At 39.8% G+C, this 13,821-nt stretch overlaps 1 protein-coding gene across 12 annotated transcripts in view; it reads left to right on the top strand.

Annotated features, from left to right (window-relative positions):
* Positions 1–12,583, top strand: part of camk2d2 (calcium/calmodulin-dependent protein kinase (CaM kinase) II delta 2) — a 52,378-nt gene extending 39,795 nt beyond the window's left edge. For 2 of the 12 annotated variants that reach the window (XM_049572693.1, XM_049572691.1), the window contains exons 14-21: positions 2,537–2,596; positions 4,039–4,083; positions 5,041–5,089; positions 6,244–6,264; positions 6,669–6,744; positions 6,850–6,944; positions 9,234–9,462; positions 10,996–12,583. In XM_049572693.1, coding sequence (XP_049428650.1) covers positions 2,537–2,596; positions 4,039–4,083; positions 5,041–5,089; positions 6,244–6,264; positions 6,669–6,744; positions 6,850–6,944; positions 9,234–9,462; positions 10,996–10,999 — 579 coding nt within the window. In that variant the 3' untranslated portion in view covers positions 11,000–12,583. Of the gene's footprint in view, positions 1–2,536; positions 2,597–4,038; positions 4,084–5,040; positions 5,090–6,243; positions 6,265–6,668; positions 6,745–6,849; positions 6,945–9,233; positions 9,473–10,995 lie in introns of all 12 variants that reach the window. The other 10 variants (XM_049572700.1, XM_049572698.1, XM_049572696.1 and 7 more) reach the window with 6 other exon arrangements.
* Positions 12,584–13,821: the final 1,238 nt, after the last annotated feature.

Raw genomic sequence — 13,821 nt, 5'->3', positions numbered from 1 at the left:
GGAGGAGGGTCTGTTGGCATAGTGTCCGTGTTGGTTGGCCATTGAATAAATGTTTTCTTACCTGTTACTACCTTATTGGACAGGGTGGGTGGTTAAACAGCTGTCTCCTGATCTCCCCCATGTTGTTACTAACAGCCTCCTTTTATTTCTCCTATGTCTAGCATTTTAGAATACAATAAAAATGTGCTACCTATTAAGAAATTTGGTTTGAGAAACATGAGCAGTTTACTTTAATATTTTTCTGAGGGATGCACCGATCTATCAGTCAAATATTGGTATTACTCATCTTGTTGACTACCATCGGACTATCGGCAAATGAGATGACATTCATCGATGGCAGCAGCCAATGTTATGCTGTTGTTACACAACAACTGTCCACAGGCTAAAAAGCAGGGCTTGAGACTAACAGCTCCCCGTCATCCCGGGGACAAGAAAACGTATTTGGGACGAACAGAGGCCTCAGAATTAATTTGTTAGGGGACGCACCAGGCCCCCAGGAAGTGTGCCGGGCCGGGTGTAACGGTATACAAAAATCTCACAAGTCACGGTTCGGTTTTTTTCAGTACAGTAATGAAAAAAATAGACAACTATTAAATATCTTTTACTTATTGGTAACCTTATTAAAACATACCACCACAGCAGTTAACTCTTTTTACACAATTTTTGAATGAAACAAATATATATATAAAATCCTGCTTTTTCAAATTGTTTGAATGAAAATAGAAATATAAAAGTGAAAAATAAAATCCTGCTGTTTTTTAACACATTTTTTGAATGAAAAATATAAATATACATTTCTGCTTTAACAGTTTTACTCAATTAAAATAAAAAGTATAGTGCAGCTGGTCAGCTTTAAAGCCTGCTCAGATTCAGTTTTACTAGGAACTTAGTTAGCTTTCCCACTTAGTTAAAGTGCAGTAAACAAAACATGCTTATATCTAAAGTGCAGCTTAAACAATTTTACTCAACTCCAGTGGCGTTGGTTATTTCTTTAGCGCGATGGTCAGGGAAACGCTTTTTCTTTTTAAACGACGACGATATCGTAGTTTGCACCAGATTGCTTTTTCTAGTCATGCCGGTTAACATTCAAACTCGGGTGGTGTCGCTTTAGATGCGTTAGCATGTTAGACGTGTTTCCAAGTACATACCCGACTGCTGTTCTGCAGTGTTGGCACACTGCTTTTGTCTTGTCAACTTATTTATTTCCATCTTCGTATTTTACCCTGAAACCAAAGTGTTCCCAAACGGAAGACTTAAGGTTTGCGGGTGGGTCTTCAGGTTCGTCAGGCTCACTTGCCATGTTGTCAAAATGCGAGAATGCGCTGCACAAAGTGAAAGCGGAGATTTACGGGACTCGGTCCATCACTCAATTATGTCCGTCGGGGAACTAGATATTTTAAATGGTTCGGCTCGCAAAAACGGAATTAAAATAAAACAAAACAAAATAAAATAATATCCTGCGCCCAATAATTACAGGGTCGAACCGAAAGTCGCGTACAGAACGGTTCGACACAAATACATGTACCGTTACGGCCCTACTTTGAAGCCAATTTTCATAGTAACCAAACAGTAGTACTACAGTTTCCAGAGTCCGTCACATGATGCCATTGGGCCCAAAAATACTTTTTTCCCATAGACGTATAGCCTATTTGGAAAGAGACATCTGTAAATCAGTGGGTACATTTTTTTGAGTCACAACCTCCCGCGAAATGTCTGGATTTAAGATCAAGATTTGGTCTGATGACATTTGGAAAGTCTAGATGAGCCACACAATTAAATAATGTTATCCTTATTAAAGCTAGTGGAGCGCTAAACCTTAAGTCAGCTGCTCAGCTGTTGGAAGTCAGCTGCTCTGCTGCACTCAGGTGTACTTGGCGGATTTAAGCCTCTAGTGTGGTTCCTCTATGGGCCAGACAGTGTGGAAGATGTGGGTACTTTCATACTACAGAAAGTAAGCATTTTTGGCTTAATGCAGCAACTTTCATAGGAATGAATGGGGCCCTGCCTTCAATAAATTTGAATTGACATTGGCAGGAGGAGAGCTAGTTAACGTCAGCTGTTAGCTGTTAGCATCCGATGGCATCCGAGTTACATTATGATGCGTTCACACTTTATCCAGTAAAAAGGAATACTGGGCGAAGGTTATTATATTATTTAATGTCATCATGATTTGTTCAAATGTGGCTAATCTTGTATTGGCCTTGTATCTTCAGTATTGGCCAAACTGTTGTTTAACACATTGTTATTGTTGCAGAATTTCATCGATGCATTCCTAATTTATCCCTACCATCTGCACAGCCTAGTTTCCTCAATACATCTACCTTTGTGCTGAAGGGTACTTTATGAAACATATTTAACAAGATCTTAGTTGGTATCAGTGTAACACTCATTGACATCACATCTTTGGGACACATGACTTGGGAGGATCTCTTTGGAATGGACCCTAGCCAGAGTGTGTGTGTTTCCGTGTGTGTGCACAAACGTGTGTCTGAAAAGTGTGTATGTGTGTCATTTGCCCTCTACACTGCCCCTGCAGGTCAACAACAAAGCCAACACAGTGACCAGTCCTAAAGACACTGGCCCTGCCCCTGCGCTGGTATAAATGCACAACCTCACCTACACCCGCACCTCCATCCACAAAACCTCTAACACCTCCCCACCTTACACACCCCACTGTGGAGGAGGTACAGGTTCACCCTTTCACATGGGCTCAGATCATTTCCTGTTTGATCTCAGCCTTGCTTGACTGAAATTCTTAACCAGCTTTATAAAAATATAGAAGATATTATGGGTGAAACAAATGTCGAGCTCAACTTTAGGCTATCCCTGAATGAAATAGTGTGTAAAAGCTTTTGTGGCTGCGCAGCATGTCCCAGCTCCAGCATATTTGATACAGCTAATCCTAAAAATGATCTATTCATAATTCAGATTGATGTGTTCATTCATCTGAATTAGCAGCGCATGCATGGGGCATACAGAGCTTGGGCAGTTTGGATTTGCTGGATCTGTATATTGTTGGGTTGAAACAATAAGCCTTTACACACGTTTGGATTGTGTAGTTGTGTAGTTTAGTTTTAAATCTGTAGTTAGGGGCAACCTCTACCTCAACCCCCACCCTTGCCCCCCTTTCCTCTGCAAGAGCCCCTGCTCTCTCCTTTCTCTACACACCGACACCATGCATGCTCCTACCGTGTCATTAAATGTACTTTAGTGCTTTCAATTTTGCATTTGATGGTGAAATTCTTGACAAGTTGCGAGGGGGTGTTATGTAGGCTTTGCTGCTCATGTAGTTTGTCTGTGCATGGCTGGAGTGTGAGGATGTCGCCTCCTTAGACTCATTATGATGCTACATTCCTGAGCGATTTGGCCGTCATTCATTGGCTTGCGCATGGTGTCTGCTGACCGGCTGTCTACGTCAGGCCACATGACTGTTGCTCTGCATGATGTCAAAGGCTTTCTGTCCCCCCATTTGCTGTCGACATGATTACGCATGAACACAGGCACATGGTATCTCTCTCTCTCTCTCTCTCTCTCTTTCTCTCTGTCTATCCTCCTTTCTCTCTTCATCATCATGCACACATAAACACACACACAGACAGACAGATGCAGGCTGCTGATGTTATAATCTAGCGTAATCGGGGTGAGTGATTAGAAGGACTGAGCCGGTCATCAGGATCGATTCCACAAAAGCCCAGACATCTGATTACCAAGGCAGGATGATGAGAGAAAAGCAGACACAAAAAAGAGACACTGAGTGACAATGTCATTCAGGAAGGGAGATAAAAGCACGAAGAAAAAAAAAAAAAACAAGAGGGAACAGGCAACTGAAGAAGGGTTTATTTTTTTTATTTGATGCCAGATGCATTATGATAAATACACATATAGATAAATGCATGTATTTATGAACATGGATAGATAGATAGATAGATAAACAGACAGACAGATAGATAGATAGACAGACAGACACAAGCATCATACTATTTCTGGCCCTCTATAGTTATTTCTTTCCTCAAGTCCTCTGTCATCTGTTTTCTTTAGGAACCACAGACAACTGTGATCCACAACCCTGTGGATGGAAATAAGGTATTAACAATAAAACCTCAATTTTAACTTGTTAGTTGCATTTTATTTACATCAAAGCCATTTGCTCCTATCAATAACAATGAAACACCCACCACCAACTATAAAAAAAGACCCCGTCTTGTGCTGTTATATAATCAGCTCTTAATAAATTATGTTCATCAGGGCATCCTGGTGGCCGAGGGGTTTAAGACCCTAACCATGTTAACTGATTAAAACCCAGACCGGGACTTTTGTTGCATGCCATCCCTGTCAGCTATATTTTAATGAAAAAAAAAAAAAACTTAGTATAACAAAATCTGACTTTTTAAACTTTTAATTATACCCCCACATTGGCAATAGCCGTGGCAAGAGGCATTATGATTGCGGGTTGTCCATCCCTCCATCTGTCCGTGCATATGTCTCATTCTCATGAATGTGTTATCTCAAGAATGCAATGAGGCAATTTCTTTGAATTAGGCACAAACAGCTACTTTGACTAAACAATGAACTGATTAGATTTTGGTGGTCAAAAGTCAAGGTCAGTGTAACCTTGTCTGTGTCATGGTCTTGAATGCAGTATCTCAAGAACCTCTTTAAGGATTTTTAAAAAATTTGGCACAGCAATAAACTGATTAGAATTTTGGCAGTCAAAGGTCAAGGTACCGTGACCTTGCGTCTATCCCATTGTCATGAATGCGATATAACGCCTTGTGGGAATGTCCTCAAATTTGGCACAAACGTCCACTTGGACTCAACTGAACTGATTAGAATTTGGTAATCGATGGTCAAAGCTCAAGCTCACTTTTACCTCACAGAACATGTTTTTGGCCATAACTCAAGAAAATAAACTGTAACCTCAACTTGACTGGTTTGCGGAAGCATGCAACACTTAATGATATTACATACACAAATTGTACTATATTGTTATTGTTAGATGCGTGACATATCCAAACTCTGTCTCTTTTCATTCTTTGTCAGGAGTCAATTGAGAGTGCCAACACCACCATTGAGGATGAGGATGTAAAAGGTGGGGAATCTTGTGTTTTTGTTTGATTTAGCTACTCACAGTTTTCACCTACACTGTGAGGTTACAACAGTCGGTCCTCACCGTTTCCAGTCAGACTGCTCACTCCTTTGTATGTTTTTCTTCATTCTGTCAATGCGGTTAAAATGCACAGCAAGTTAACAGCTGCAACCCCCCTTTTTAGCTGTCAACTCCTTGGAAAATGCAGTCCGCCCTGTTCTTTTTCTGTCCTGCCTTCCCTCGCATCCCCATATTTCTCCCATCTTGTGTCTAAGGACAAAACACAGCTTGCTCTTTGTTTTTATTTTTGCATACATTTTTATGCTTTCAGTATTATTAAATGATTGTCTTTTTTTCTTCTCCATCTTATCTTTTGCTGAAAATATCCATTTTTCTTTTCCCACAATTTCTATCCTGCCTTTACCCATACATATATACATATGTATGTCCTTATCTTTGTTACATCCCCCATCCAACACACACGTGATACCCAATCACACACCCATCCATGCAACCGCTGACAGCCCTTCGTCTGGGCAGCTTAGTGAGCGGTATCTTGAGCTCTAAGAGCCATTCCTCACAGATGTCTGACTCAAGGCAGACTCCCACCTCCTCAATTCAGAGTAAGTCCCTCTGCAGTTAGCGGGGAGATGCCCTGTTTTGTTCCCTTCCTGTTACCCAGCCATTACTGGGGAAAAGTGATCTCTCCATGTAAAGTGTCTCAAATCCAGCTTAGATAAGTGGGTGTTTGATACAGTTTATAGTTTGATTTTTTTTGTCCTTATAATGCACTGACTATCCCCTCTCCAGTGAAATAAACCCTCTGTTTTTGACCCCTAAATATCTGCTCCTTCCATCCGATTTATTCTTCTGTATTTGAATAGGAAGAGGATTCTCTCCTGCTGTATATTCGTGTCTTGTAGACACAGATGCTGTTCTGACTCCTCCACTTGCCCTCTGTTCTGACTTCCCCAAACATTGACTTGATAACATTGACACAGTAAAAAAGCTGATTGACATACACACTCATGCACACACACAGTGTTGTAGCTTATGGCTGTGAAGGCAATGTAGCTGAAGTACTGATTTATATCTTTCTTTACAATTTAACATGTCTTTTTTTGCACAAATTAAGTATTTTTTTTAATATCCCCCAGCCTGCACCAATAACAATAAAGGTAACTGTCAACATTACTTAGTTGAAACTGCTTTTGTAGCAAATACTTGCATCTGAGCATTGGTTTGTCTTTGTTCATTTTGAGCTTTGTTGGGTGAAAGGAATCGTGTCATCTTGCATTTCCCTGCCTGATATCACTATTAGTCATGGGAGGCTTTCTTGTTGTCTTGTCACTCGGATATGAAATGACAAAAATTTAGTGCAATATTTTTTTGAGCGCCTTCCATTTCTAATAACTTTGAAATCCTGCTAATTTGTAGACTAGAACCCATTTGAAGCCAATTCGATGTCAGATTTCCTTTTTCTGCACCACTCAGACTGACATTTGCCTGAAATTCAGTAACAAACTAACAATTTTTACATCAGTTTGTGTAGCTGATGATGTTCTGTGAACTTGTGTTTTAGCTCGCAAACAGGAAATTATCAAAGTCACTGAGCAGTTGATTGAGTCTATCAACAATGGAGACTTTGAAGCCTATGCGTAAGTATCTTTCTTTCTGCTTTTGTACAGTAACAGCTAAATGGCTATACTGATTCACTCGTCCATTGCTGATTCTGTTTTTTTTTTCTCCTTTTGGTGAAACAGGAAGATTTGTGATCCTGGTCTAACTTCATTTGAGCCTGAGGCCCTGGGCAACTTGGTGGAAGGACATGACTTCCATCGCTTTTACTTTGAGAATGGTAAAACATTAATCATTGGCAAAACCTCCATCTAATTTTAGCAGCATCATCAGGGCAGTTGAATGTGGCCTGAAACTGTCGCATTTTACAAAACAGATAAATGACATAGAGTACCAACAGAATTGTCCATTTGAGAAGAATTGCTCTCAATGACAAATGCTTGCTTGTGCTACTGTTGTCCAGAGCAGTTGAAATTTGTAGTAACCGTGGGTCTGGGGTTGCTCCAAAGGGTGCAACTAGCCAGCTGGCTCTGCACCCAAACTAGACACTGAGAAAGAGAATTTGGCCTTTGGAAAGATTAATGGTTGTGTATTATTCATTCACATCAATTTGTTGAAGTTTCTTCCAGCTGCTCTGGAGATTTTAAACAAGATAGCTTTGTTATAAACATGCTTGCTTCTGCTAGCATGATGTGCTGAATGATCTAATGCATCAGTTATTTACGCTGAAGCACCATGGGGAAAAATCCCTGTTTGACTCTCAGTTGGCAGAATGAAATGTTATCAGACCCATGTATCAGTTTGTTCGCAGTCTCCAGTTGTTTTGTTCTGTTCATGGTTCAGCTTCCATTTTACATGAATTCTCATGTAGCCTGCATCAGCACCACATTAGTTTGCTGCTGTATATAAACCAACTGAGCAGACCTGTCCCCCTAAATGTGCATTGAAAACATTAATAGTCAAACATAGAGGAAAGAAATACAACAGCTTTCATTAAAGATCCATCAGGTGAGGTCCAGGCTTCACATTTGCACAGATGTTATTTTAAGAATCCTTAAATCCATCAAATAAAAATCAATGTGTTGCTAAATAGGCCTATGTTAATTAAAACTATAGTGACAGAACATGAAAATGGAAACATTCAGTATTTTTTAACCTACTCTGAACAAAAGTAGTGTAGTACTATTACTAGAAAGTCATCTGAATGACATCAAATTATGAGGATAGAGTAGTCTTAATATTAATCAAATATACAGAACTTAGAACAATCAGACCATGCAACAACAACAAAATTAACAAATTAGAAATACTGTAAACTCAATAATACACAATCCCTCACTCACAGATACACAGAGAGACACAGAGAGAGAGAGACAGAGAGAGAGAGAGAGAGACAGAGAGAGAGGGAGAGAGAGAGAGAGGGGAGTGGGTAGAGATGTGTGTAAAAGAAAACCAAAATAAATAAAGCCCAGCCATTTCCCTGAAAGTCATAGAAAAACTCAAAAACACACATTCACTCAGTTTGTTCACGCCAGCTTCTCGCTGTGACGAACGGTCGTGGAGTGAGTCTGCTCTCACATGCGCGCGCAGTTGCATGCAAAGGATTATGGGGAATGTAGTCGCACAGTCATATTACCGGCTCTTTAGGAGAACGCAGCTACTTAACTACCGTGGCATTCCCACGATGGTATCGAGAATTTATTTTATCACGACACCGCGAAATTCGATATATTGTTACATGCCTAATTGCCTCATATCAAACCAACCTTATGTAATTAGAATAGGTCACCCACTAGAACAACTTCCCTCTCTTAAGAGCCATATCTATTAATGCATGCAGCATAATGCGCCAACAAGCAACAATTGTGGAGCTTGTCACAAGCATAATGAGTTGATAGGAAGCAGGTGTGCAGGGAACTCACTGAGATAGCCTCGTGGGCAGGTGAGGTAGAATCCAACCTGGAAACAAATTGAATGTACATACAACACATAGTTTGTACAATATGGAATGCAAAATATGTATTGATACAAATAACCTATTTTGAAAATAAGGAAGATCCCCAACACAGTGAAAGTAGGCTATTGAGCATGTTTGTATGAAAGAAAGTACACATGGTGCATTAGTGGACATGGGCTAATTGTTTGTTCTTTATCAATATTTAGTCAGTTTACAGTTCATGTTTGCTGGTGCACTCCAAGGGCACGGCTGTGGTTATGGACTAACCTTGGAGCAAAAAAAATCACTAATGTATAATGACTGCTATAAATGGCTGAATGTCCTCAGTCGGGGTAAAAATAGTTCAGATAAACCAGATATGTCCTAGAAACCTCAATCACTTGGCGAGCCTGTGCTTGTCCACTATCCAACGTCAACATATGGAGACTTTTAGTTTCTTTTGCTTTCATATCAGTTAGTATTCCTTCTAAAGTAGGGTCAAGAATTTTTTTTTTTAACAGTCATGCAGCTGCATTAGAATTTCCAAAATCCAAGTGGCAGGTTACATTTATTTGATATGTGCTACTTAGTGACATTTGCCCCCTGTAATCAGTCATTTTGTCTCCCTTCCAGCCCTGTCTAAAGGGAACAAGCCGGTGCACACCATCCTCTTGAACCCACACGTGCACCTAATTGGGGAAAATGCAGCATGTATTGCCTATATTCGACTGACCCAGTACATGGATACCAGCGGCATGCCCCGCACCATGCAGTCTGAGGAGACCCGTGTGTGGCACCGCCGCGACGGCAAGTGGCAGAACATCCACTTCCACCGTTCCGGCTCGCCAAGCATCCCCTCCCAGTAAGAGACAGTAAGAAACACACAGCAGAAACACTTTGTTAATGCAGACCTCCAATGGTGAACCTTCTCACCTTGCCACAGTGTTGCAGCTGTGGTTCAGGGTATAGTCAGTACACCAGATATTGTTGAATTTGCTGAATTTTGTTGACTAGAATGACAACTATCACTGACAGAGGGAGTGTTTTGTGGCTAGCTAGCTTAAATTAGTGCTAGCACTAAAATTAAGAGCCAATTCATAGTTTCCACGTGTTCATGAGGATCCACTTTGGTCTGTGTGACACCAGTGTCGTCATCTGCCCATGCCTGTCTGTGGAAACCCCTAAGCGGATGTCGGCATGCAGCCTACTTTTTGCAACTGCGCAGACTGTACACATAGCAAGCGCGCCAACTGCGAATGCTCCACTTACAGAACTAGAGCACTGCCACACACGCTATGTTCCACACTCCAGTACAGTCAAGCAGTCAAGCCACCTATGTCTTCTTAGTTTCAGTCTCACTGGATGTCAGCAGTAGGAGGACGTTAAGCTCACCTCCCAGCCCTCCTGTTTTTATTGCTGGGGGCTGACACTGACCCTCAGTAGTACTGTGAATGGAACAGCAAGCACGTCCGCGTGACCGCAGCTGTCCACAGACCTTCAGTGCAGAAACAATGTCTGAGCCTTAAATCTCACAAGTTTTTAATGTTTCCAGTGTAATAAGGAGAAAGCGTAAAAGGGTCTTAAATATGCACTTGGTGGCTGCATAGGCCCACATGATATAGCATAATGCTTGTATAATGCTAAAATACAAAAATGGACAGCATCCTCCAAACTCATATGATATGGAGTAGGCACACCATTTCAACATGTGGGAAATTCCAAAGCTTGACACACCTGTTGTGCCTTTTTACAGCCTCTAACCTATAATTAAGCAATTCCTGTTTGGTGGAGGAGTTTATCAACGGTCACTTGCAAAGGTGGAACATTTTTCACGACAGACTTGTCATAGCAGGAAAAGCACAGCTGTAACAATCACATTAATGGAGCTCTGGTGCATTCATAAGCCCTTCACACCCATGCAGGTTTTTCCATAAATTCATAATTCTGTTAGCTAATTTGACTCCCACACAGGAAAATGATGGGTGGAGTGTGCTGAGAATTAACGGAGATCACCAAACCTGAAAATGAACAAATCATGACAGTGTAAGTTGTCCCACCTTAACAGGTACAACATGAGCGACAAGAGAGTCTGTACAAACACACGCATTAGGCAAGGAATTGGAAACCACCTGGATCAATGGACAACAGGTGTGTAAGGACTATTCCCAGTTTGTAATACCAGTGAGCCAGCATGCACAGTGGTACCGTGCCCAGGCCTGTTAATGTTATTAATCAAGCCGGTGCTTCCTGCTCTCCTGCTATTACATGTCCTAATATCAGCTATGAAAAAAGCCCACTGGTCTGATTATTTTATTACCCAACATGGTCATAGCTCTGTGTGCCCCTCTGCATGTATAAATTCAAATATATGTTCTCTTTCTCTCTCTTCTTGCAGTTAATGGAATATCATGTGGTCCAAAAAAAAAAAAGAAAAAAAAAATCCCATCAGCAAATCTAGTAGTGCAGTCAACTAGCCAACCCATGACTGCTGTCTGACCTTTGACCCTTCTTTAAGGACGTGACATCGCACAGGATACAAGTATTAATACATTTTACTGTTATGGCATTTTATTAATGGACATCATTCGAAACCACCACCGGGTGGCTGCACACCGTATTTGGACATTATGAAACAAGCATATTGACATTTTTTTTTGTTTGTTTTTTAAGATGTTTTGGTATGCATTTTAAATATAAAAATAGAGATGTTTAAAAATCTACTATTGTAACCTCTCCCAAAAATTAGTTCTGTATTTTTATGTGTATTTATGTGTGTGCAATACAAAAACATTTGGAAGATCAGAATGTTAAAATTGAGCTTGCTTTAGTTCTGGTGATGTATATACATTGTGATTGTTGATAAAAACAAACATTGAAATTGCTATTCTTGCTATCAGAGGAATTAAGAGTTTACGTAAAATCCAGTTTATGAGCTACATTTATGTTTGCTATGAGCTAAGTCATACTGTTTGAATCGTCCAATTTCAACCTATAATACTAATTTAAATGTAAAGAAAAGCAGAGCAGCTTACACTTTGCATTGAGATATGTTTGCCTTTATATCAGTGAAATAAGAAATAAGAGAATGTAGCATATATGTAATATATGAAAATTCAAGACTATTGTGTAGTGCATGGGGGGGAATATTGTAAGTAAGATCATATGAAACTATAATATCTTCTGTTTGATTTGTGAATCACTGACTTGTTTGTTTCCATTTGTTAATGTTGTGCATCAGTCCTGTCCCAAATGTTTCTAATGTCCTCCAGTATCATGGAACTGTTGTAAAAACAATAACACAGTTAAGGTTAATATCCAGCGTAAATATCAAAACCTCATATCTAAGAGGAGGAAGAATAAACTCCTGGTTGCCGAAGCACCCCTTACATTTTGTATAAAAATGAGAAGAAAACAAACTCATTTTTTCATAATGTTTGTACTTGTATTGTATGACTGTATGTAGGGTTTCTGTTGTCATTTTATTCTTGTCATTTCCAGTGTGTTACTAAGCCAATTGCACAGAGAAGGTGGAGATGATGAAGATGGAGCAAAGGCACTATAGTCTCTACCTTCAGTTAGGTCAAGTGCTAACTTGACGGTCAGGCTAAAAAGTCTGGAAGCATCGTTACAGCATTTGATTTACAAACGTTGCAAACAGACAAAAGGATGGTATGACAGCAGTAAAGGAGTCAGATGAGACTGTAATAAATGTTGGGATGTCTTCCTTGACGATCAGTGCTTCTACCAGCCAGTGGCCTCCTTACCACTGCAGGACAGTGCCAGTGTCTTCGTCATCCTTACTTTTTGCTCTTGTCAATTGGTTGGTCTCTTCTTTTTTAAGGGGAAAATATGATAAACATTTCTTTTGACGAAACGTATGATGTCAATGCAATGCACCACTCCTTATATGGTGTGAACCTGTTGCCAGCACGGCAATGGATGGCTTAACATGTTTAAGAACTAAATAAATCAGCTAAAAGGTGTGATAATGAATGAGTTTTAACTTGTTTTGTGTTGTTGGTTGATCATTGTTGCCTTAGTGTGGTGGAGGGGAGCTGCATACAAGGATGTGTTAGACTTGAAGTTAATTATTTCATGTATGTCTTTATGATCTTTGCTCTATCCTATTACATTCTTTGGCTATATTGGCATGATATATGAGTCCAAATGTATAGGCCTATATACTGGAAATTCTATATACACTTTATATTGATGGGGAGTAAATACATGTAGTTCAATTACTAGTTTAAGTACAATTTGCTGTAGTCTGTGGCACATACTCTGAAATCTCAGCAGCTTTTTCAGTAGTTTACTACTTTACAAACTATATATTCATAGCATCTTATGATGTTTTTTTGCCATACAATAGGGAACAATGCCACAGCTCACTGGCCACAGTTGTCATTTAATGACAATCATCTATTTGACAAATGTCACCTCTGGTTTGCAACCAAGATGTCACCAATCAAATACTAAGAATTTCCTGATTCCGCCCCAATAATTGTTCCATGTCCTCTCTTTAAAACATTGGCCAAAAAAGTTGGCCAAAAATTGGCCTGCCCTAGTACCTTAATTAAACACAGTGTTGGGGAGTAACTAGCTACATATAACTGAGTTAGGTAATTAAATGACAAGACAAATTTAATTGCAATCAATTACAGTTACTGAGAAAAATATGTAATTAAATTACAGTTACTAATCAAAATGTTGGTGATTACAAAAGGGTATCATCCAAATCTATTCTGTCTGGTAAAAAGCTCTGGCCTATATGAGGAATATAACATATTAATTTAGTCATTAGTCATAGTCTTTTCACAGTGCAGGAATGCCCTCTTTTGGCATATTTCAGGGCAACGCCAGTGAGCAAAGCCAGTGCAACAAATCGGAGTGCAACAGGTATGCACTTCTGTTTCTATGACTTTAGATCTTTATTGCCCAGTTTAGAAAAGTAATCAAAAGTAATAAGTTACATTACGTTGATGGAGTAACTGATTGATGGAGTAGTTATGTCACTTGTTGCATTTGTTACAGGGTAACTAGTAATCTATTACATTTGAAAAGTAACCTTTCCAACATGACAAACACACCCACACTTTACTCAGTGTCAGTTCAGTTGTACCTCTGTGTAACAATATGAGATCCAGACTCAGACTGTGACCATTTCCTGTGATGTAGTTTGGATGTAGCTGAACTACAATTTGAGGTTTAACTTTGAGTAGTT

The sequence above is a fragment of the Epinephelus fuscoguttatus genome, linkage group LG3, assembly GCF_011397635.1.
Source record: "Epinephelus fuscoguttatus linkage group LG3, E.fuscoguttatus.final_Chr_v1".
Lineage (NCBI taxonomy): Eukaryota > Metazoa > Chordata > Actinopteri > Perciformes > Serranidae > Epinephelus > Epinephelus fuscoguttatus.
Note: the sequence above shows the minus strand (reverse complement) of the source record. Positions and strands in the feature narration are given on the sequence as shown.